Consider the following 26,140-nt stretch of genomic DNA (forward strand, 5'->3'; position numbering starts at 1 on the left):
GTACTTTCCGAGTGGGTTTCGTCCCGTTCAGTTGAGCAGTTGAGTGCATGGATGCGTCGACGTTTACGTCGACGTCGGCGTCGACGCCTCGCTGATTTCTTTGGACCAACGCGGCGTGGCGACAACGTCAGGCGGCAAATTGCCGACTCTCGGAATCGCTTGCTCACACACACACACACACACACATGCAATACTGGCATGCGTTTGTGTTTGTGTGCTTTTATGTACATACACATGCTCAGTTATTATTTGTTTATTTTATTTGTCTGTCGACAGCAGCAGAAGCGGCAGCTGCCGCCGCCGCACACTTTGAATAATTGGCAACATTTCTCTGGCCAACAAAACGATACAGGAAGTGCGAAGCAAGTCACGTACTTCGAAAACAGAACACAGCAGCAGCAGTAGCAACAGCAACAGCGGCAGCGACAGCGTCGGCAACGCAATGGGCCAAATCTAAATGAGTGCAAGAGAGCAGCGGCAGCGGCAGCGGCAGCAGAAAGCAGCGTTGCCAATTCTGACATTTTTGAAAGTGATTTCGAAAAAAGTTAAAACTGGGGGGAGCGGTATTTTGGCCTTTTTCAGCTTGTAAAAACGGACATCTCGATTTTTTTAGTTTCATATTTCGAAATAGTTAAGAAACGTAAAAATTAACCAGCTTGAGCATAATAATATGTTATTAAAAATTTATTATTAGAATAGAGTATTCAAAAATAATTATTATTAATAAATAATAATATTTGACATGAGTAAGAAGACAAAAACTAGCCTCTTCCATTTTCTTATTCACCCAAACTAGCATTTTGCTTATCAAAGTTGGCAACACTGGCAGCATGTGACAAAAGAGAACCAAATAGAGTTGTTTTGAACAAATAGACTGCAGCTGTGTGTATGTGTGTGAGTGTGGGTGGGTGTGCTCGTATGTGTGTAAGCAGCCAGGCTGTTTTAAATGGTCTCGTGGGTGTGTTTCGCACATGATCTGCAATGGCGCTTGAATTGCATGTTAATAGCACTCGTTGTCATCGGTCATCAGCCGGCTGACAGGCGACAATACTTTCAAAAACTATATGCATGCAATATGCACCTACATACATATGTACATACATATTTACATGCATACAGATTACAGATTACATACATATAGATTTTTGTGCAGAGTTGTTGATATGTGATATACTCCACATATTGTACAGTTGTGGAAACTTAAGTAAAATATTTGCCGATTGGGGAAATAAAAAAATAATGTATATTTTTGTGAATGGGTAGGATGAGCGCCAGAAACGGGCGAGAAACGAGAGATGCCAGACCGCAAATTTACAAAGAATTTGCCAACGATACGTGTTACGTAGAAGCGTAGACTGTAGGAAGCATATTATGTAGTAGGTAGGTATATATATGTGTATGTGAGAAATATATGTACATACATATATAAAATTAAGAGGAATCGTGTCACACATCAGGAGGTATTCTGCAATCATTCGTATATTTATAGGTTAAGGTTGAAAAATAAACTTAGTCATCAGCTCATTAAATGAAATTATATTTGTAATCTATTTACATTCTGATTTAATTTTCTTTGTTGATAAACAGAGATTGAGAGCTGAAGTTAAAGTTAAAACACAGCATACTTTTAAGGTGTCATTAAGAACTTTGCATACCTCATTTGCATACATACACAAGTTAACAATAAACAATTGTTTCACTAAGAAAAACAAAGCGAAAGGTAATAGACATTTAAGAAAACATGCAAGCCATAAACATTTATTGTGTTGGTATAGTATTTTTGGGCTCTAGCAAGCTATTAAATACCCTTACAAAGCCTATAGTTTTGTAAGGAGAAGAGACCTCCATGAGAGACTTACAATACCCTCTGCGAAGGTATAATTCATATAAGAGCATATACCAAAATTCAAGGTTCTAAAATTGTTGACATTCGTTACATGGAACTTAGGAGAGGTTAAATAAAATTAACATAAATTTTCCACCGTACGATCTTTAAGACTAAATTTCTTATAATCTCCAAAATCAATGGAAAGTCAGACGAACGAACATTCTCGATCGACGCAGAATATACATATGTATATAAGTATGTATGTATATGTATCCATTTATTATAATCGAAAACTTGTTGGAGTTTATCGATTGTTTATTTCTTTTGCAGCGCAATTTGATTGAAAACTTCTTGTCGCCTTGTCGCTGCTGATTGCAACGGTAGAAGTGGGAATAGGAATAGAAGAAAGGGGTGTGGATAGGCGGAAACTGGTTTTCGACTGCTGGCGAGAGATATAAAGCCAAATGATGTCTCGTGGCAAACGGTGCTAACTGATTGGAAGAGACAACAAAGCTAGAAAGAGAGGGAGCGAGCGAGCGAGAGAGCGAGAAAGAGAGAGAGAGGGAGAGCAAGAATCGGACAAATGTGCATAGAACGGATCGAATCGATTGGAAATCCGACAGGATTGCGTAATTGCCGCTTTTCGCAGTGTACTGCAATTGGGGGCTGGGGGAAAGCCATCGGGAAAGGAACAAAACAGCAACAGCGAATGCTGTGGAACCGTTCAAATCGAATTCGTCGCGAGTACCAAGGTAAACACACTCAGCAAAACAACGAGCATTGGAGAGGAAAACAGTAGAAATCACTACAAACAACAACAAAAACAACAACGCGGCGCGCACACAAAAAGAATGGCCCCAAAAAGAAAAAGAAGAAACAACAAAGCAGAAGAAAAAAAAAACTGGTAGGACAACTTTTTGTTTCGCCTGATAGAAATCCACACACACACACACTCACACACGTTCAAGTCAAACTCGTACTGAAGCTTAAAGTCAAGTTAAAAAAAAAAAAACACAAAAAATCCCCAAGTTGATTTTGCTATTGCTAATGCTATTTATTGCTGACTTGACTCGGCGACTGGTTGCAGCGATCGCGCCTAATTTTGCATAACAGACTGTTATGTTATTAACAGCCGAAATTGATGGCAGCCAATAACAGCGCTCAAATGGTTTGGCTGCTAGCTGGAGATGACCTGCGACGTCATGACTTATGAGTGCGTGATAGCCATGCAGTGATAGAGAGAAAGAGAGAGAGAGAGAGAGAGAGAGAGCGAGAGCAGGACATGGTGTAAACGGTGCATGGGCAAAAAACATTGCGCAAGACGCAACCGATCGGGTTCTGTGAACCCCACCTAACACACGTACATTGCTTATAAAAGTTACAAAGGCAGCGACGCTCTGTTGTTGTTGTCACTCGCTTCAATAGACAGACACATACAGTTAAGTGTGTGTGTGTGCGTGTATAAACGTAAGAACTTGTAAAGGTAGTTGAGTATATATATGTATATGTAGATATATGTGCCTACATATGGGTAGGTAGAAACCAGTATAGTTGTCGTATCCAATGTGTTTGTTATTGTTGTTGCTTGTATTGGTTGTCTTTGTCATCAGCGTTGACTTGATTAAAGAACGCGCGTGCACTGCACAAAAGAGAGAAGTTCAAATGCAGAGCGAGCGCACAAGAGCAAGGGCGACCGAGCGTAAGAGTAAATCAATGCAACATAGCCAAGGTGTAAAAACCGCACGCATACACATACACACACACACACACGAAGGCCCATTGCATCTGTTTGTTTGTAAGGAAGCAGCTTTTGTTGTTTCTCTTTGATTTTTGCAGGATACATAAATCACAAAAGCAGCTGATTTAATTTTAAAAATCAATTCGCAAAATATACAATCTAGATAAGATTTATATTTTTGCCTAGTAACTGATTTTGCAGAGTACGACTTGTAGCTAAATTAAAGGGAAATTTAAGTGTAATTATCGATTAGATTATTAAAAGAATCGTCTTGAATATTGGGTTCTTGACTTTCAGACTGTAACACGAAGTCAATGACTCTCAAACTCTAACAGTAGACAGTCATGCAGACTTAGTCAGGAAAAGAACAATATATATCCGGTATTAAAATAGAAGAATATATATATCTACTAAAATATATAAAAAATAATAATGCATACATTATTATTTGAACATGTGACGCAAAAATAATGGATTCGATATTCGACAAACAGTGAAACAATATAATAAAACCCCATATTAAGTAATTGATGTTATTATAAATATCCCACTGTCTAACGTGGGAAATGTCACAAGTATGTTCGCATGTGTATGTTTGTATGTATATTTTCAATATGCAAATAAATGTTAAGGGTGTTCCGCTCTCTTATACGCTCTCTTATCGGTTACGATCACATATGTCGATGGCAGCCAGAGATAAATTGAGAGCAACGCACGTATGTATTTATCTATGTTATTAAGAGAGCAAGAGTATAAAGGTAGAAAGAGTTGGAAAGAGAGAGAGAGAGTGAGAGAATGAGAGGGTGTAAAAAACGCACCTGCTTCTGGTTTGCCAACAACAGCGACGTCCAATTCGCTGTTGCTGAGATTGTTCTGCAATTGCAGCAGCCCCGTGCCGCAAGTGCTTGAGCTGGTGATGTTTTTCATGCAGCCAGCTTTTATTGTATGTGTATGTGGTAATTGTAAGTGGGATGCTGATGTCACAAGCGTACACACGTTTTACTGTTTTTTTTATTTATTTTTTTTAACCGCTGTTAACTGTTTTCACTGTTGTGCTTTTGCTGCTATCAGTTATGATAACGCCCAGCGCCTGTGCGCGATGTACTTGTTACCGCGTTTGAAATCACTTTTCTTGCCGTTTGCACTTCACATTGTGTGTTGGGAACTAGAAAAATTGCAAAGATTTATGAAATGCCAGTTGAAGGCAATTAGAGTTGAGATTTTTTTTCTCTTTTAAACTTGCGCGCGCGCGCCGCAGCCGCTGCTGCGTCTGCGTGTGTATGTGCTGCGTCTACTTTGAATGCATGTGTGTGTGTGTGTGCGCGCGCGCCCGTGCATGTGTGTGCCTTTCAGCAGAAAAAAGGTGCAGCAGGCATTGCGAGAGCAGAATTGTAAAATAAAAAAAAGGAAAACAAAAAGAGTAAAAGAGCACAAAGAATGGACGAACAAGCGACGCTTTGGTAATTTTCTGCACTTCTCGAGTCGCGCTTAATTGACGCTTTTGCTTAAAGCGCAAATGTTGCTGTTGTTTTTGTCTGACCCACGCAGCTCATATATGCATTGAGTGGCTTTTGCATACAAATTTGTTGTTTTCCTTTTGGAACGACTGCATCTGTGTGCAAAATAAAAACCAGCATACACACATACATATGCATATTAATGTGCGCGTGTGTTTGTACCCTGGTGCGTACTTTTTGAGTGGCTCCACTCTTAAAGTTGTTGGGCTCGCCGAACGCACACACATACACGCACAATAATTTATCTTGTTTTGGCGTATTTATTTATGCACATATATGTATTAGCATTTAGGCTGCACACACATACACAACGTAATTGTAACTGAACGAAATCTCGAAATTTGATTTTTTCACTGTTGTCTTATTAATTGTTGTTGCTGGATGCGTGGGTGTTTTTATTTGTTTTTGATTGCTGACAGAATTAACAATTGGCGGTATGCATTTAATGTTGCAACAACCGCAAGCGAGCAAGAGGAAGCAGAATAACACAACATGGCTAACAGCACACGCGCATCGCCTAAATTTAACTGAATGAGCACTCACACACACACCTATACAGATAAAAACATCGACACAGCAGCAAAGAAATAATCAAAATCAAATCTTATAAGTTATACGTATGTACGTATTTTGAGTTAACACATTAAGTACACAAATGAGCACCAAAAAAAATGTGTATGTAAATTTATCAAAAAAATAACTAAGAAAAAACACGGCAAAAAATAAATAAAACAACTAAATATCTACACACAATAAAAAAATATTTATATATATACGTATATATGTATGTACACACACAGAAACAACGCACAGAGCCCCGCACGTCGAGCTTGCGGGGGGAATGTGTATGGCGCAGAGGGGGTACGGGGCGAACAGGCAGACGCGGCAACGATGACGACAACGAAAAAATCGCGGAAACACTGCGAAACACGCAACGCGCAGAAGCGAGAGAAACTCATCGACTGAATCGGAATCAATACAAAGAACGACAGTTGCTCGCTCGCTGGGCCGACTGACTGGCAACACGGCTCCGTGTCTGGGCTCTTGCTGCTGCCTGTTTGACTGGCTGGCTGTTTGGCTGTCTCTGTTTAGTTTGCTAACACACAAACGATGACAACTACAACCGCACAATGTGATCAAGCCCCAAACCCAATACAACATCTCACCAATACCACAAAAGCAAAACATGCATAAATACACAAATACACGCGCACGCAAGCGCTCTCTTCATTCTTCTTCATGCGCCTGTTAGTGGCATACGTGTGACTAATACAGCGTGGAGAGCCGAACCGAGCCGAACCGAACTGAGCCGAGTCGAGCTGCGCTGTTGCCTTTTGCCGCTCATTTACTTTGCGCTCGATTTCGCTCACTTGTTGTTGGTGGCGCGGCCAGGGCATAGAAGAACAGCAACAACAACACAACAGACACGCTGCGATTGCCTGTACGTGTGTGTGTGTGTGTGTCTGTGTGTGTGCCCGTGCTTGTGTTTGTAAAGAAAAGCAAAGTACCAGGCATCGTCGTCAGTGGCGCTGTGTTGCTTGTTGGCAAGGTGGGGAAGGGGTATCATTTGCATCTGTACCCAAAACAGGCTAAAGAGTCCACAAAAGCAGGTAAGCCAACTACAGACACACATAAATACAAACTCACGTACAGGTATATTCAAGAATATGGGGCAGGTTCGATTCAAAAAACAATCTGTTAGTTTCATGCATTTACAGGATTTTCAGATTTAATAATTAATAATCTGCTAAGCTACACATAAGCCGTACACAAAATAACAGTTAAGTGTTCTGTTAAAGTTTGACTGTTAACCAATTAAATATGAATATGTATGCATGTATTTATGTATGTATGTACATATGTACTATAAGAACCGAGTCCTTTTCGAGATATGCTTGTTTCAAAATCATCTACGATCGCTTTAATATGTACATATATGTACATAGTATGTATGTATGTACAAACATAAATAAAATACAAGCGTCAATTAATGTTTGTATGTATATACATATGTAAGAATGTATTCACAAGTTTTCCGATCATTTGGCAAACAAATAAATGGGTAAATTTGATGACTGGGATAAATTAAAATGAAGTGGCAATCATTTGTTAAAGTACAATAGAATTAAATGTTAAAGCTGGAGAACTATTCTGAAGACAACTAAACAAAAACACATACATACAAACATATTCCGTATACAAACATACATATAGACAAAGTTAGCAAGCAAGTTTAACAACTAGCTCTGTGTGTGTGTATGTGTGAATGTGTGTGTATGTATATGTATGTGTGAAAGTATGAATGCGTTTTCTATGGTTGTTTGTTTGCATGTATTGTGGGTACTGTCGGACGACACTCACATGTTTGCGTTGTGCTTTTGTTGTTGCGCTGTTGCACGTCGTCAGCTGTGGAGAGAGACTGCAATGCAGGTGGCTGTCGGTCGATCGGTCGGTCGGTCGGTCGGTTGATCGGTCGGTGGATGGTGAAAGAGCGAAGGAGTTGTCGCTGCTGTTTTTGTTGCTGTTGCGTCGGCCAAGCAGCCAGTTGGTCAACTGATGATGCAGCAAATGAGCGGGATAAGACTTCTGATCTTGTCGCTCATTGTTAGAAAGGAACAAGTTTTTTCTTGCTTTTTTTCTTTTAATTTTTCCCCATTTCCCTTACAACACCAGCGTTCAACTTTGCATTCGCTTGTCGCATCTATTGTCGCCGGAGCTTGCGTGCGTGTGCTTGTGTGTGTGTGTGCGAGAGGCTAAGAGAGTGGGAGCGCCGCAGCCAGAGAGCGTACATTTGCAGGGCGTAGCAGCGACTCTCTGTTGGAGCTCAAAAAAGCTAACGCGCGTGCTGCTTATTCTGGAATAAGATCGCTGCAAAGCTGCGAGCGCGCCTAACAGCACTGCTGTTAAATTAACAGACATTTTTGAAATATTTTCACCATGACTGTGCCAACGGACAGTAGCAGCAGCAATATCAGCAGCAGCAGCGGCAGCAGCAGCAAAAACAACATTAGTGGCAGCAGCAGCAACTGCGGTCGGCTACTGCGCGCCAATTGTTAACGTTCAGTTGCTGTTGGGTACATACATACAAGTACAACTATGTGTATACGTATGTATATATGGTATTGGTACATGTAATGTGACTTATTTAGTTTTTAAAAACTTCACACGTGATTGTGTGTGCGTGTGTTTGTATGTAGCCACTAAATGGCCAATAAGAGTTCAAACGCTTTCTTACCAAATTTCTATTCTCAGCGTAACTGGTTTTAACTTGATGACACATATGCACGTATATATGTACATATGTATGCACGTACATGAAAACATATGTATGTATGTAAAGGTTTTAATGTGAATGTCTTTCTAAAAAGTGTGTTCAATATCTAGTATCGATTTTTAGCTTCGGTTATCGATTAACCGAATTGCATCTCGATGGCTCTTCACGCAGGTTAGGGTTTACCTTAACTTTCTCATTATCTTACTATGCTTGACCATATTATAAATAAAGCTTATCTACTTAGCACACGGAATCGAATATCTATAATCTATCAACGCTGCGATTATGAAAGCTGATTATTCATGATGTACGTACAAACATACACACATATGTACATACATACACAAGTACTTAAGTAATTTGGGGTTAAGGTTCAAGTTGATTTTTAGTTTTTTCGTTCATAAGTTATGTTGACAGGTATTCAATTAAAAAAATTGGACTGGTCTACTATATCAAATTACGTTGGTACAGTGGTTAAAACTTACGGAAACCCGGATAATGTAGAAATTCGAAAATACATAATCTTGAAATTTAAAATAAAGGCTTACGGAAATTATTATGTATATTTCACAATTTAGAAGTGGTGGGAATTTGCCTAGAATAATTCAAATACTTAGCTATGCAATAAGAACAAATTTTGATAATAATATATGTATCTTCTAAAGTTTAACAATCAATTGCAATTATTATTTATTCAGTTGTTCACTACAAGAAAAATAATCAAATAGACAGGGGTATCTAGTTAGAAAGAGTTCTTAAAAAATAACTATAAGAAATACTGCAATGTGCGTTAAAATAGAAAAAGTCGCGAATGTATAACAGACTTAGTAGCAGAGCACAGTGCGTATGCGATATATACATACGTATACGTATGCATGAATGTTTGTATGTGTGTGTGTGTGTGTGTGTGTGTGTGTATGTATTGCTCGCAGTTTATCAGCTGCCATAACAATGATGTGCTGTTCTTTATGAACTTAACATTATGTGTGAAAGGCAAAGAAGAAGAAGAAGCGGCAGTGACAGTGGAAATACAATAAAAATAACAATAACAATAACGACTATATCAACAGCAGCAACAAGAACAACAGCAACAACAAGAACAACTATAATAATAATAATAATAACAAGTTGCGTGAGACGGTCTACTAGAGTGCATGTGTGTGTGTGTGTGTGTGTGTGCGTGCGTGTGTGTGCTTGTGTAGAAATTAATAAGTTCCAGTTAAAGACCAACTGAATCATTTGTTGTCGCACAATCAGACAAGCAAACATAAAACACAGATGAACACAAACACAAACACACTCACGAAATAAAACAGCTGCGAATTTAATGTCCAAGAGCAAATTAGAGAGACAGTGACAGACAGTGTGAGTGTGTGTGTGTGCGTGAGTGTGTGTGTGTAAGTGAGAGACAGATAGTAACAGATACATATCATGTTATAATATATATATACATATCTATGTATGTTAAATAATAACATTTGAACAGAGCCCCCATTGATGTTAGACTTGATGAATAGACAGGAACCGATAGATATACATATATGTATATATCTATATCTATATAAAAATATATAAAGTGTATCTTTTGCTTTTGATGGTCCTTGCGGTTAACTGTTCGTTAGATGCTGTAGAATGAGACGGTTGAAAAACTTTTGCTCGACTTCTCGATGCCCAAAAGTTCGTTCAATTTGACAAAATCATCGGTGCCAGCCGATTCTATGCTCAGCTTGGTGCTCAGTTGGCGTTTTTGATCTACCGGAGCCGAGGATTTTTGGGTTAGCTGATTCTTTTGGTTACGCGGCCGGCGCAGCATATTGATGTGTGGATCCTCGCCCTGATCGCTCGGATCCTTGCGCGGATCCTTATAGCCGAGAAAGACCTCTGTGTTCAGGCCTTTGTGCAGTGGCACGGGCGGGCCCAATGGCAATTGTTGCTGTTGCTGTTGCTTTTTGATTTCCTGTTTCTGCTTCTCGCTCTTCGCCTGATATAGCTCCAGCTCCTGTTCCTCCTCACCCTCTTCCTCGTCGCCATCAATTTGTGAAGAGGATGTCTCCTGCTTGGGCAGCTCACCCAAAAAGGCCCGCTGTAGATACTCCAACGGCTGGCGCGAAAACGACAACATCTCGCAAAAGATCAGATCCTGCACGGTGTAAAAGTCGTTCAGCACATACTTGAGATAAGTGCCCATCAGGCCAGAGTACGCATCCGGCCAGTTCGACAGCGAGAGCACACACCATAGCTGATACGAGTGCACGCCGAGTGGGGCATTGTCCATTGTCTTCTGCAGATGCTCCAGGCTGCTGAGCAGCATATAGTTCTGACGATGTGCCTCCATTATTGCCGGCTTATCCCATTGTGGCGGCGCGAACGGCTGCTCCCGACAGAGCTGAGCACAGCCCCAGATATATGGCAGAATGTTGCGATCATCGATCACATTATTGTCACGCACATTGGGCGGGGTCAGGCGATAGAAGTTCATCAGGCGGCGCACCAGATCCAGATAGCGTTGGAACAACAATAGGGCCGCGGCCACTGTGTCCTCGCTTTGCAATATGCCCGACTTGAACAGGCCGCACAGAAAAAACAGGAACATTAGCTCATTGCCGGGTCCGTAGTCGTAGTGCTGTAAGTTGCCAAAGGAGCGGGTCAAATACTGGGCCAGCTCATTGACGTGCTTGCAGTGGGGCTTCACCTGAGACTCCAGTATGGAGAAGACCTTCTCCTGCACCACCTTGAGCCAGTGCCGATACGCGCGATGACATTTTTGGCGCAGCGAATGGGTCGATTCCATCGTATCGAGCCTGTCCTCGCCAACACAACGGAGCAGTCCCTGTCCCACGCCCAACGGATGACATTGATATAGCAGACGATCCAGCCAATTGAAGATTTTGCACAATTGAAGCATCTGCTTAGAGACTGTATAGCCGCCGCCCTGACGATGACCCTGTATGGCCATGCTGGTGTTATTAATGTAAGCCACCAGGTCGTAGTAGGCCCGAGATCGTTTCCATTTGCCCAGATCCTCCGGAGAGTGCACACACTTTGTGTAGATCCGTTGTGCAAATGCTGATGCCTTCAGAGCGTCGGCCGTGGGATCGGCCACATCGTATACCTGTTTGCTGCTCATCTCAAACTATATTCTATATATTCTATATATGTATGTATATCTATATATATATATATATATGTTTGACTCCGAATTCAGGTGAAAAATGAGTTTTGATACCTGATGCAGGGCCTGTTGGGCATACAAGTTGATTAGATCTCCGAGTTCTCTATAAGTTTATATTGATCATAGCTTACTAAGCCCAATAAATAAGTTCTTACTGTAACTCTCTTTGGCCCATCCAAATCCATAATCACAATCCATAAACATTACTTGAATTTGAGAACTGCATAGAAAGGCGGTATTGTGAAGAGAGCGTCTTCCTGTTACATAATTGCTCACGCTTTCTCTATCTCTCTCTCTCTCTCTCTCTCTTTTACTATCTTATTCTCGTTATTTATAACCTACTCACTTGCTCGCCTCTTCAATCAAATATCGCCTTTCTATGCAGTTCTCATTAGCTCTAGTCATGCTTACAGCCCTCGTGGTTGTTTGGTTTTCTTAAACAATATTAACTAGGTGTGTTAGTGTTTATCTTGTATGCCGTTTTCTAGGGGTAATTGGTCTTTGATTTACTTAATCCAATTAACTTGCTTTCCTTTTTTAGATTTCACGCTGGGGCTGGCCTATCTGTATTCGCTTATTCACACGTTATGGCCGTAATCAGCATAAAATATTGCCTGACTGAAGACTAATACTTGGAAGGTCTATCTAAACTGTCTGTGCGTGTGTGTGGTCAAAATTACCGTAGCACATTGCCACTCAAATGTTAGATAGCCCGATTAGAAGCATATAGTAGTCGCTCAATGAGTCCATGTCAAGACCCAGTGCCAGTAGACGAGACAAGTTGTCAAGGCAAGTTGTGTTGTTTGCGATCCGGGTGAGTAGTCAGCTAAATTGTTTACTTTAACTACTTATCGTTGATGCATATACTATATAAAGTCGCATACAATATGAAGAATCCGTTGTGGTTCCTATTTTGGCTGATCGTGTTGATGTTCGTATCGTTTATTGTGGCGCTTCTTGGCGCATTTTTTTACATTTGGACCTATTTGTTGGCCCAATGCAGCAGCTGTTTTCGGGTGAGCTATCCTGTACTATAATAAATAGACTGTATATTTATTTATGCTCCCTCTCTCGCTCGCTTTCTCTCTCTCTCTCTATAGAGTGTTGCCGAGTTCTTTTTGAAGTGCCTTCAGTTTCCAGGCTATTGTGCGGCCGCCATGTTGAATTGCCAATCGTTGTGTTAGGCACATTAATCGACTTTCGCTGACATCGATAAATCACAGCACAGACAATCGAAGTGTGTTCGCGCTAGAGATTGTGTTTTTCTTACGCGGCTGGGCACACTTAACGCCCACAATAAGTGCAAGGCAATCAGCTTGCTGTCAGAAAGATTAGCCTTTCAGATAAGTAAAAATTGGCGTTACCATAATATAGGGTACACACACACGATACACTCACAATAACTTTGTGCACGTGTGTGTATGCATATGTATCATCTCAGTATGCATTTAAGTAGTTAAGTTGATGAATTGTATTATTTTAATATCATGTTAATTGGGTCGTCGAAACTTTGTTATGTATCATAATAAAATATTGTTCTTAACTTAACACTGTGCACGAAGGTTGGGGTTCGAAGCGCTGTAAATCCGGAATTTCCCTAAGAGGGAAATTCGATAGGGAAATTCTCAAATGAAATGCTCTAGTTTTCTAGGATATCTTCTAGTCAGGCACTTAAAAGACACGTACGTCTACGTAGAAATTGAAACTATGCAGAGCAGATATGACTGAGTTCCCAGTTAGTTCCCATGATATCATAACTTTATCAATTTTTGCACACTCTCGTCTAATTGAATCTTGAATTTTTATTGGTTTCAACTACATTTAAACGTTTGGTTTAATTTGTAGCGTCATAAAATCAATGTTATCAAGCGAAAATGGTTTCTCAAGAGGTGCATTGCGCTACGATTTATATATATGCATTTACATATATACATATATATAGTTTCTGTATAGTTCGTTTGAGAAATATATATAGATATAGATATATATGTAGAGAGCAGCTGTCTCTGTCTGGTGGGAGGGCGTGTAATCTGCGGATCATTTTGAGATTAGCGCGTTTGCTTGTTATTACTATGATTTTTGCAAAAATCTAGAATCTATTTATTTTGTTCTTCTTCTTCTTCGTTCTTTTGGATCGGCGCCAAATTGTGAAGAGGAAGAGCAATTATCTAAAAATAAAATGCGCTGCGCTGTGTCGGCAATAGATAGAGAGCTACAGCTAGATCTAGATAAATACACATACACATACACATATTTATTTGCCATACATGTGTGCGTATATATTGTGCATAAAGATATATCTACATACATATATACATATATTTTTTGTGTGTGTGTGTGTGTGTGTGTTTGTGTGTATATGCTCGAGTGTGTGCTCTCGCTTCTATGAAAAAACATACAGACGCGCATGTAAATAAGTGTGTTTGCATATACATCTGTGCATATATATGTATATACATTTATACATACATATATATACATATATATATATATATATATGGATGTGTATTAATCGTGTGTAGACCGTGGGCGCTGTACAATGCCCTGCAGCCAAGACGAAGACAGGCAACTGATGCGACTGCGGTTTTAGTTTTTTGATACCCTTACAGCGGGTACTTTGATATATGGCCACGATATGTGCATAGCTGTTATGGCTGCAAGCCAAGTGCTTTGTCACAGTTTTCTATGCAAATTTATGCAATTTATTTGATTTGATTTTGTGCTAGGTTGGGCATATACCCTATAATATATAATGGATATATAATATATGTTGAAGAGTATTCGTATATATAATCCCTCGACAATTGTTCAATCTTTCATAAGTATTTCGACTTAATCGACTCTGATTTTGCAAACGCCTTATCCCATTTCGAAAGCTTTAACTTGTTGGGAATTGCAAGCAACGAAAAGAATGTAAAGCGCGGAAATTACAGTCCTTTTGCTGTGTGTTTTACCCGTTGAAAGAGCTTTGTGCTTTATCAGCTAATATTATGTGCCTAATTGGGGGCTTGGTAAAAATCGAACTTCTATGTCTACAAATCTACAGTTAGAGCTATCTAATTTGGAATGGAGGCTACTGATGAGCTCTTCTACGGGAAAATTTCATTATCTATAAATCATAAATTGTATGAGAAACAGATATTTTATCTTACTCAAAAAATACCTAACATTAAAAGCCCTTCAAGTTTATCATTATGCTGTACAAGGTTGTTACTTAACTTTAAAAAAGCTCTTCAGTATTAGAAAAAATGTGCATTATGCTTTAGATTGACTGTGACGGACACGAGTATACGAGTATATCTAAAAGGGTATTCAATAAGCGTCACAGCGGTTAACTTTCTTGCCTCGCTTTTGTAGTTGTTGTTGTTGTTGTTGTTTTTTGCATAACCATCCCAAAACCGTGTCCCGTCGCCATTCGCAGAGTCGAGCCCAGACGCAGGTCCGTGGATGATTATGGCTATTATGCGATCGCCCACGCATTGGCGAATATCTGTGCCACATCGCGCAATCCGCCGCAGACGTAATGACTGTGTGGCGACTGTTGTCTCCGCGGACCCGCCCTGCCCCCCGCCCTGCCGCCCGCCCTCTTCCCTTCGCGCTGCCTGTCATACGATTTATTGTCAGCTAACATTTATCAGGCCATTTTGAGCATTTTATTTTAGATAACTCAATCATAGCCAGCCGCAGCCGCAGCAGTAGCAGCAGCAGCACCTGTCATCTGGGCAAAATCCTATGACGCACAACAGACATCATTTGCAGGCAGCGGGAATAAATAGTTGAAGAGTTGGACTGTCCCAAGGGACACATTAAAGAGGCATAAGACAGCAATGCAAAGCAACAGGCAAGCACGACTTCAAGATACTCTCTTCCCAGCAGTGAGAATAGCCCCAAGCAGCTGACTCAAACTTAAGAAACTCGCATAAATACTTTGGGGAACACAGTAAAAAGCACACTTGAGAATGGCCACAAAGAATGGCTACACCGAAGAGTAAATGCCCTTCCAGATATGTAAGCAGAATTGTGAAGCTTTCTACTGCTGAGCTTGTTGGTAATATCTTTAAACAAAAACATTTTCGATTGTTTTTTGGAGCTATATCATATAGTAGTCCGATATTGACAAGATATTGCACATACATATACCCTATCTGCAGCAGTACCTGGCCATAGCCTTACGACTGAGCGACTTATATGCATGGAAACACACCGACGTACCTGGCTATATCGAATGTTGATACTGTTCAAGAAAATATATACTTTATGTCTATATAAATACTTCTATGCCTTACACATTTGATGACTACTTTGTAATATTCTCTACTTCTCTCTCTTCCTCTCCCTATCTATCTCTGCCTTTCTATCTCTCTCTGTATCTGCTTCTCCCAATTTCTCTCTCTTTCTCTGTCTGTCGCTGTCTCCCCCTCTCTTACTGTCTATCTCTCTATCTCTCTCTCTATCCCTTTATCTCTCTCGTTCTCGTTCTCGCTCTCGCTCTAGCTCTCTCTCTCACTTTCTCTTTCTTTGTCTTTCTTTCTCTTTCTTTCTCTCTCTCTCTCTATCTCTATCTCTCTTTATTTCTCTATATCTTTTAGGATATATAAATGTGAAATGTCCCTAAAAAGAAAACTATATATGTATATCGATTTTCTTTGTTTTCTAGATAAGTATCTGGCTTAAAGTACTTTATATATTATCTATAATTGTTATATTTAATATCTATTTTTATTCTTTTTTGTTTATTGATAATCATCCTCTATATCTCTATATATTTTTACTCTATTCTATTCTCTTTCTATATATATGTTAAAATATTCTTTGGATCTACAATTTTCGTAGTCTCTTTAATCCCCAGCTATATTGTCCATTGTCCATCAATTCAAGAATAACCTAACAGAATATTTCGCTTCGGTTTATACCACATTTACTTTATGTACTTTTATATACATATATAGCTTTATATATATGTGCATATATATATAGTTACATAAGTGAATTGATTGGCTGTGAAACGTGTGTGCGTGTGTTTTTAATGCATTCGATTTGATATTGAATATTTTCGCCTTGAATTATGCAGAAATTTTGTGTACGCTTCTTATCTGCGGTTTGGCCCCTAATCGTTGTTCTTGCTGTGGCTTTTGCTGTCTTGCGTTTTGTGTTTTATTCCCATCATCAATTAAACAGAAATTGTACAAATTTACACCTGTCTTCGGCGCTTCCCTTGTACATTGTGTGTGTATGGGAGGCGGGGGGAGGGGGGACAAGGGAAATAAAGGTATACAAAACAAGTGCAACACATTTTTATTATCATGGAACAACAATAAAAGAAGAAACAAGACAGTGGCCGACCAGCAGATACCCTGTACACGTTAATGTGAAAGGTGCCTTCACTGCTCTGCTTCTTCCCTTTGCACCATAAGAAGGGAAATGCATTCTACGATTTGTATAGATCAAAGTAAGGATCTAAATACCAAATTTGATGCATCTTTTACTTAAAATATTTGAATTGTGCTTTAAATACCATGTTTCAGAATCGATTTTTACCGAAAATATGAAAATGGGAAGAGTTATCGACAAAAGTATCGTTTTTTATGGATATTATGAAAATCGAAAAAGATATCAACAAAAAAGTATCGATTTTTATTGATGGTATGGAAATGAGAGGAGATATCGACAGCATATGATCGATATTATAGATGTGGGAAGAGATATCGACAAGAACTGATCAATTTGTATTGATATTATGGACATTAAAAACGATATCTACAAAAAGATCGATTTTTATCGACAAGAAATAATCGATTTTAATCCAAACTATGGAAACGGGAAGAGATATCAAATAGAAATTTTAAACTTGTTTTGCATTTGATATACAATAAAAACATATTGCGAGTCTCCAGTTCGACCCAACTAGTCAGTCTAATTCAGAATATTGATACCTAATGCTTGCTTCTTTCTGTAACATACATTGGCACACAGCCCTGAAGCCCCCTTTTTACCAGGGTATACTCACTGACTGCCTTCTCTTTCGCTCTTGTGCTTCGTGCTTGACGGTGTTAATGAGAGCTTTTGGATGTTGGATCCCTGCTCGGGCGCTTCGTGCGTTACGTGCTCAAAGTGCTCGACTGGTCATAATGTGCGATGTAATTTCAAGTGTCATAAGCAGCCGCTATTCGATGCGGATAATTCATGCTGTTCGCACACCACAAAATGTATCCACCCGCACACACAAAGTATATTTTTAATACAAATTTGCACTCTCAAATGCTCATTCAGATATTTGCACATAAACAGATTCCCATAACGCTGACGATTATTATGATGATTGCCATGACAAAGAGTTTAGTGCTCGACGAATGGTTACCCTGTTTGTTGCATATTTGTGATGGAATTGATAGAATTGCAAAGAAACCTTAATTTAAAATACAATCTGAGACAGTTAATGCTATCATATTCAATTAATATTAAATATGGTTCATATTTGTTCATATTATTCGATTTGGTTAAAATTTGTTTGAAGAGAGTAATTAAACCTAATAAAGCTTACTAAAGTAACATTGGGAATGTGGCAAATGTCTAACAATCAAGTTTAATCGAAATCTTTGAGTATTTTAATCGATCTTCGATAGCTTGTCACGATTGTACAAAACTCGATACTTTCACAGAACATCGATAAATGGTTTTGATGGCATTTGCAGCGATTGAATTTAAAAATGTTTGTAACAGGAAGCTTACATTTCATTTGGAAAGCGTGACAGGAATATAATTGCATGTCTGACCAGAAAATATGTTAAATATAATTTCTGGAAATACTGCACAAAAATAAGTATAATCTAGACTTCGGTTATTAACCAATTTTTAATATAAAGCGAACATTAAATCGAGACTCTAGAAAAAGCTGAACCGGCAAGCGATTCGAGCCATCTATTTCTCCAAAAATGGTTTGAATCAAAGTAAAAAGCCTTTGAGTGAGAAGCAGCTTAAAAGTGTAATTAACTTCGGCTCCAAATATTGCTTTTAAGCAGAAGCCAATTTCGCTTACATAGGTAACATTGCATATGCTTGAAATATGGGCGTATCCAACAACATCATATAGTCAAGATGACCTCTATATAAGAATAATAAAAATGGAAAAACAAAAACCAAACACATGCAAAACCGCAGAGAATAAAAGTGCGCTGTGCACCGACGGACGGGTTCATTTGACCAATTTAATTATGAAGTTAATTACGAGTGCAGCGAAATTCCAGGAAAAAAGAATGTGTGTCCATTTTATTTATTGTGCAAACCAACAAACAATACAATATTTTCACAGATACGCACAACAGCAACAATTAACTGCAAGTGCGAAAAAAAAACCAAAAAAAAAAAAAAACAACAACACGCGAAATGCATTTATTGTTAATATATGAAATATGAAAAGTGCCTGCGAGCCGGGGCCGAGCATAGATGGAATTGAGCTTGAGAGTTTGGGGCTTTTGGGCATGTTGGGGTTTTGGGCACATTTTGTATGGAAAATTGAAGCAATGCGTCAATTAAGTAGACGCCACGTGTGCGCTGCGCAACGGTTAATGAAATTTCTGTGAGCCGAAATGCAATTGCGAAATGAACAGCGTGGCTCAAAGGCCAAAAAGTGAATATATGTACATATACGTATACATGGATGAATATATCCCGCTGGCCGGCTTGCCGCGTTGCCGGGTTGCCCGCCTGCTATGTATGGCGCCCCAAACATTTCATCTCAAATTGGAATTCAATCAAAATTGTTAATTAACATGTGCAGCCAACATGTCTGCCAGCCAACATCCGCCAACCGCCCAATTCCGTGCACAAATGCCCAACTGACGGACGGACGGCCGGGAGAGCCGGGAGAGCCGGGGCCAGCAGCTGCCACTGGGTAAACGCTCAGCGTAGTTGGAGTTGGAGTTGGAGTTCCCGGCCAGCGCTTTGTGTCGACATTTAAATAACAATGTGGGCTGACCGTTGGCCGTTTGATTGCAGCAGCAGCAGCAGAACAAGGAACACACACACTGGGGATATGCACAAAAAATGCAGCCCGATGCAGTTGTGCATGCACACACACACACACACACACACACTCACACACACACATCGGTACTCACATGTCAAAGAAAGTGGCCAAAGCAAAGTCAACTGCAGGATGCAGCTACTCCGGCCAACTGATATGACGTTGATTTCTATACCCATTAAAAATGGTCCAAGAGAGTACAATGGTTTAAATGTTTAAAAAAAAATAAGAATTCAATATTTTATATATATACATACATATGTATATGTACCCAAGCGAATACATATGCAGTAGTTGATCAATCAAAAGTACATTTTTAACTTTTACTTCCATTCAACTTCCATTACTTTTTAATTAAATATTGCTTCGTTTTTCGAAATAGAAAAAAAAGAAAGAAAGAAAACTATAAAAACTGCAATTAGTTGCCAGATTTTGATCCAGCGACTTCTCGCTTGCTAGTCCAACGCTCAGATTGAAAGCCACGCTTTCCTCTTCCTCACCGCGTTCTTGTTCATGTTTTTTTCGTACAAACTCTGGCCACAATTTTCCCTCATTTCACCATCGAATTTTTCCAAGTTCTGTCGTAGTGCTCAATGTCAACCCGAAAGATAGCTTGAATATATGTATGTGTTTGTTCTCGATATTTATCGATTCCATAAAGTTTTTTTTTAAACTTAACCACAGAGCGCAGTAAAAGTATTATATGGAGCATTTGCTTTATTTGAGCTTTTTCAGTTGAATGAAAGAGTAAAAAAAGAATTCTTTTCAATTGTAAATGTTATCGATAAATCGATAAATTGCTAGAATATTGTGCCATATGTAAGGATTATAAATTGAATGAGAACTGTTTCTTTAAGTTTAAGATATTAAACCGTGTACTTTTTTGTTTCAGCATGAATCAAAGTTTGTTAGCCCAAGTTAAGTTCACATTAACAATAGGCATCGATAACTATCGATATCTCGATAGCTTTTAAGAGCAGGCATAACAAATCGTCACGCAAAGCTCAAAATGCTGTCAAGTCTATATCTTCACCTGTTACACTAGAATTGCGAGCTAATAAATAGATGTTAGTGCAAAGCAAGGCTGAATATAGGGTATTGCGTAATCGAGCTGCACGATTTTATAGGATTTACTTGTTTCTGTTGCATTCTGAGGTTGCCTGGCCACAGGAAGAAACTGAATTGAGTTGCGTGGGTTATTACAACAATTTCTCAGATGTGTGCTCAGTGCGAATGTGTGTGTGTGTGTAAGCTAGTGTATGTGTGCGTCGTCCTGAAAACTGTGATCAGGCATCGTGAGTGATAAGCGCAGGCAGAATGCGGCCTACGCAATTATTTATCTGCCAATGAAACGAAACGAAACGAAACCAAATGAAACGAAGACAAATGAAAATGCCAAAATATGTGGAAAACTACAGACATATCACATACATATGCATGATATATGCCACACTGTGTGTGTGTGTGTGTGTGTGCCGTGTGTGCTGTCTGCGAATACTAAAGAATGCAAATTTTGTTTATAACGCCGCAACAATGGAATTTCAGCTCTCAGTTCTGCCTCGATTATATTTTTCCCTCTCTGATTTTTGGTCAAACAATGCGCAACTACGAATGGCAGACAGACAGACAGACAGACAGATGGGCAGGCAGACGGACAGACAGACAAACAGTCCGCCTGGTTGACTGACTGACTAAATGCTTGGCTGAATGACTAACTGAATGACTGCCTGCTGGCCAAGCGGAGAGCCAGCAGCAGACCTAGACCCAGGCCCTGGCCGTATGGGATGCACGAGCTGAGCATGACACAGAATGGAATTTTGATTGTGTATGTTACATCTGCAGCCATACAACATGCCACCCACCCACTGCAAACTGACCAACCCAGCCACCCCACATTCTAGCCAGCCATTCAGTCAGCAACGGCAACGGCAAAGGCAACGGCAAAGGCAACGCCAGCTGCACAGCAACCACCGAGCCAAGCCAAACCAAACCCAACCACCCAACCACCCAGCCACCCAACTCTCCAGCGGAGTCTGTGCGCTCTGATTGTGCAGCAACGTTGAAATTAATGCTGCACATATTTTCATTTACGGTTCATACTCCATTCTTGCATTCATTCGTTTTTAAAGCCCGTCGCACACCCACCACACACACACGTAGTGCGAACGGGCATATTAGCTACGATCAGCACTATGTTAAACTATAAGATATTTAACTAAATACTATAATTAAATAATCTGTGTAGTAAAAAAATTAATTATTCAATTTTATATGCATATCTAATTGTTTAACTTGTCTAATTACACATCGAATTGAAAAAATATGACTAACTAAAATATTTCTTTTCATTTAAATTCTTTTTTATATATAAAAAATAAATCAAAATTATTGTTTAAGAAATATTATTAATATGCTAATATTAATTCGACATAAAATACCGGATAACCCTTCGAATGAGCAATAAAAATGTTAATAACATTGTTTGTGTAAACAGAACACTGTTAAATACAGAAAGTGAACTGTTATGATGAACGCTATTAAAATATCATGTTGCTTAATTGGCTCTATGTTATTTGTCTTAACACAACACTGTTAAAATGAATAAGCTATATAAATGTTTATAACATGAATATTACATAGTGAAATAGTAAAGGTAAACTGTTATGATAAAACACTGTTAAAATATCATACTGTTAACTTTAAAAGGTTATATTTAGATTCTGTTATATACTCCCTCGTCAGAAGAATGAAGATAAGTCATATTATTTGAATATCAATCAATGTTATTTCAGCCGAATAATATACAAATGTATGATAACACTGTAAAATACAAAGGGTAAACTGTTATGATACGCTGTTAAAATAACATCCTGTTGTTGCATCCAGTTGACACTCTGTTATATGACAATTCTGTCATTTATTTAGTTGCCAAACGTATGTAAATACTCTTACGGCAGGGTATTTGCAGTATGCTGTTGCTTGGTCAGTTTTTGGTGTTTTTTTTTTTTTTTTTTGCAATCTTTTTGCATTGTTGCCGTCAAATCGGTAGGCAGACAAATGAACAACTGAATGTCCGTGCGGGAGAGCACTGTTCAACTACATTTTGATTTGTGCTCCATTTTTGGCCAGTGCACTGATAACGTTGTTATCGTTGCAAAAAAAAAATAATAAAAATGCAAAAAAATCAGAGCAAAAAAATGGTCAGGCGATGCATCAGAATATGAAGCCAATAAGGCAGGCAACAGGCATTTAGCAGCCAATATTTCCAATACAAACTCTTCAGCAGGTGCGCAAGTTGAGCTTTGGGAAATGAAGAAAAACTACGAGACAATAGGAAACTCTATTCCTGCTTTAACTAAAGTGAAAAACTATTCTAGTTACATGCGCTTACTAGAGCTCAACTGTAGCTAAAATAAATAAATTAATGTTAAAGTCAACTTTGTCATTAAGTTGTCATAATAAATGCACGAATGTCGTCAAACCGAATGATTGATTAGACTCATCATCAGCATCAAAGACAACAACAATAGAAGCCATACTTAGCTTGGAGAAGCACAAAAAAAAAAGAAGCAGCCAACAAATTGGGTTAACAAGATGAGGAAATATACCAAAAATCAAAGCAAAAAGATAAAAAAATGCTTACCCAAATCTTTAATCATAAAAAAAATTTTACAGCTTAACTGTATGTATTCGAAACGAGCTAAGTTTTACAGATTAAATGTTTCTTTCTTGCGTTGTTTCTGTTAGCATTTTCCATACAGTGAAAACTCTGCTTATGAACACTTTTAGTAAGCGAACACTCCTCTCAATCAATTATATATCAGGCCACATTTATATTCTCTTTATTATTTAACAAATCAAATGTATTCGGAGCGAGATAAGTTTTACAGATTTTAAGTTTCTTTCTTGCGTTGTGTCTTTTAGCATTTTCATACAGTAAAAACTCTGCGAACGAACACTTTTTAGTAAGCGAACACTCCTCTCAATCAATTATATATCAGGCCACATTTATTTTATCTTTTTTTATAAAAAAACAAATATATTTGGAACGAGATAAGTTTTACAGACTTTAGGTTTCTTTCTTGCGTTGGTTCTCTTAGCATTTTGCATGCAGTGAAAACTCTGCTAACGAACACTTTTGTTAGGCGAAGACTACTCTTGTTTTAGGCTTAACATAATATTTTTTTAGATAATACTTTTGACTTGCCTAGCTCTAAGTCTTGGATATTTTGTGCTTTAAGTTCTTCCCTTTGTTTTCTACAATTTACTTCATTTGTATATTTATAAAGTTACGACTTTTTCATTTCAATAAATAAATGTAGTTAATTTGAATTAAAATTAACTGCAATAGAAAGCGTCCAGTGAAACCTACTACTATAATAAAAATTATTATTTAAAAAATAATATAATGCATAGATGTATATCCAAATGTTCCTAAAACTGAACATTTTTATATGCTATGCAACCTTTTTTATTGACTATTTCATTCAAGCTAAATTACTTTCTCTAAATGATTCTCAGCTTTCAAATTTGAAATTCTCCTTATTTTCTATATCTATATCAAACTCTTGAACGAAGCAGTAAATGTGTGTGTAACATATGGGAATTATATACTTATGTACATTTAAATATATTATGATCGGCTCGTGCTCTAGTTGGCAACAGCTCGTTACAAATCGGAGGACCTTTCGGATTGGCCAAGATCAGCTAGTTAAGTTACGATTGGGTTTGGCTTGATGCGGATTGGACGGCTTCTAATAACCTTCCAAAGTAGTTGTTGTAGTTGTTCAAGTGGTTACATTTCAGAATTGAAAACATTTGCCATTATTGCACGTTTCGAAGACATGTCAGCGTGATAATTTAACAAGAGCTTACGATTTATTTGGCGCAAATAAACTGTAAAAAGTCACATAGCCAAAATGCGACTGTCATCAAATAAACCTATTTTCATGTGCCTCCCCCTCAATTCTCTATCATTCACTAGCTCTCTCTCTCTCTCTCTCTCTCTTGTTCCTTATATCTCCCCTTTCTTTCTAGCATGTTTTTGTATATGAATCATTCGCTTAGCGCCTGGAACCCAACTGGACGCCACAACAACTGCCCCACTAAGCGTTCATGTAATCCGTTGCATATCGTATAAAAAAAAAACACAAGAAAGTACGCCTAACTGTCGCATGCCGAATAGTAAATACCCTTGTAGACGTGCGACTTAGTAGAGCTTTTGAGCAAAATCTTGATATTCGTGCGATTGTTTATAGGTTCAGCCATATGTTATAGCTGATCGATTAGGTATGTGTTTGCAGATATGTCTGGAACAAGTTTGCTCGGGATATCGTGAAAAAATGCAATAGTTTACCAAACTGAATCTTTCTATTTAAGTATATGATATAGTAGTCAAGTGCTGAAAAGATTTTGCACTGGCAAAACTGTAAAACTCCTATTGGAATATCATGAATCACACAAAAGCTGTTCATACAAAAACTTAGTTTTTAACCGATAGTTCCTATGGCAGCTTTATGTTATTATAGATGGACATTGATTGGAATTCAAATTGAAAATCCAAAAAGTAATACATATAGGAACTCAATACCTGACCGTATGTTACTGTAGCAGTCGATGCCCACACATAGAATCTATGCAAATCCATTGAATATATATTATTATAAATTATATTATAAATTATATTATATATATTAAATTATATATATTATAAACAAATGTTCACAACGATCTATGGAAAAGAGCTTGAAGCAAAACAAAATAAAAAAAAGTTCAAAAAGCTACCTAGATCTTATAGCTTGGACTGTGCATTGAGCATCAATTAGTCAACCAGCCATTCAATCAATCAGTACGCCCGTCAGTCAATCAGTTATTCAATTAGTCAGTCAGTCAGTCAGTCGGTCAACCAGTCATTCAGAAATCCAGTCAATAAACTAGTTAGTCAGTCAGTCAATTAGTAAGTCAGTCAGTAAATAGATCGATCAGTCAATCAGTCAGTCGGCCAATCATTCATTCAGTCAGCCAATTAGTTAGTCAGTCAGTGAGTATATAGGTCGATCAGCCAATCAGTCAGTCAGTCAGTCGCTCAATCAGTCGTTCAGGCAATCAGTCAATGAATTAGTTAGTCAGTCAGTGAGTATATAGGTCGATCGTCCAATCAGTTAGTCAGTCAGTCAGTCAGTCAATCAGTCAGTCAGTCAGTCAGTTAGTCAATCAGATAACCAGACAGTCAGTTAGTGAATAGGTCAGTCGGTCAATCAGTCAGTCAGTCAGTCAGTCAGTCAGCACAAGCAGTCTCAAGTAAAGCGATGTATTCCGAGCTGCCTGCTTCAACGTGTTGCACGTTTCATGACAAATTTATAGAGTACTTTGCAAGCGTATAAAAAAACTACACATATAAAACGAAATAAAATGAAAATACGCTGATTGTTAATAAAATGCTGCGAAAGTGACAAAAAGCAAAAAAAAAAAAGGAAAAAAAAATTAAAATAAATAAAAATAATAATAATGAAAAGAAAAGAAAAAACGCCAGCGATTGCAAAAAGCAGCTGAGCAGCTTTTGGTCTTGGGACGGCAGAAACACATGTC

General features: G+C 38.5%; 2 protein-coding genes and 1 long non-coding RNA gene across 8 annotated transcripts in view; 1 reads left to right on the forward strand and 2 right to left on the reverse strand.

The window, feature by feature from the left end:
- scalloped (TEA domain transcription factor 1 homolog scalloped) overlaps positions 1-26,140 on the reverse strand; it is a 65,525-nt gene that overhangs the window by 26,623 nt on the left and 12,762 nt on the right. For 2 of the 5 annotated variants that reach the window (XM_064680737.1, XM_064680736.1), the window contains exons 1-2: positions 5,880-6,108; positions 4,385-4,731 (exon numbers count right to left, since the gene is read on the reverse strand). The exons of 1 other annotated variant lie outside the window; for it this stretch is intronic. In XM_064680737.1, the coding sequence (XP_064536807.1) occupies positions 4,385-4,493 (109 nt within the window). In that variant the 5' untranslated portion in view covers positions 4,494-4,731; positions 5,880-6,108. Of the gene's footprint in view, positions 1-4,384; positions 4,732-5,879; positions 6,109-26,140 lie in introns of those variants that run through there. 2 more of the 5 variants (XM_064680740.1, XM_064680739.1) reach the window with 1 other exon arrangement.
- On the forward strand, positions 6,679-12,956 carry LOC135427452 (uncharacterized). The gene is made up of 4 exons (XR_010436051.1): positions 6,679-6,693; positions 12,071-12,343; positions 12,406-12,545; positions 12,630-12,956. It is a non-coding gene; the product is annotated as an uncharacterized LOC135427452 (long non-coding RNA).
- On the reverse strand, positions 9,658-11,574 carry LOC135427516 (serine/threonine-protein phosphatase 2A activator). 2 transcript variants are annotated; one of them, XM_064681049.1, is made up of 2 exons: positions 11,050-11,574; positions 9,658-10,980 (listed from the first exon to the last, which is right to left on the reverse strand). In XM_064681049.1, exons 1-2 carry the CDS (start codon positions 11,482-11,484, stop codon positions 9,976-9,978), a joined length of 1,440 nt encoding a protein of 479 aa, XP_064537119.1. In that variant the 5' UTR covers positions 11,485-11,574; the 3' UTR covers positions 9,658-9,975. The 2 variants fall into 2 exon arrangements, with proteins under 2 accessions (XP_064537119.1, XP_064537118.1); XM_064681048.1 differs by having other exon boundaries at positions 9,658-11,572.

Source organism: Drosophila montana, unplaced genomic scaffold, assembly GCF_035044405.1.
Source record: "Drosophila montana isolate Dmon_TW-CO22-7 unplaced genomic scaffold, ASM3504440v1 contig_2178_1, whole genome shotgun sequence".
Lineage (NCBI taxonomy): Eukaryota > Metazoa > Arthropoda > Insecta > Diptera > Drosophilidae > Drosophila > Drosophila montana.

Excerpts from the sequence above, each read along its gene's own strand:
- LOC135427516 (XM_064681048.1), bottom strand. The coding sequence starts at position 11,484 with ATGAGCAGCAAACAGGTATACGATGTGGCCGATCCCACGGCCGACGCT.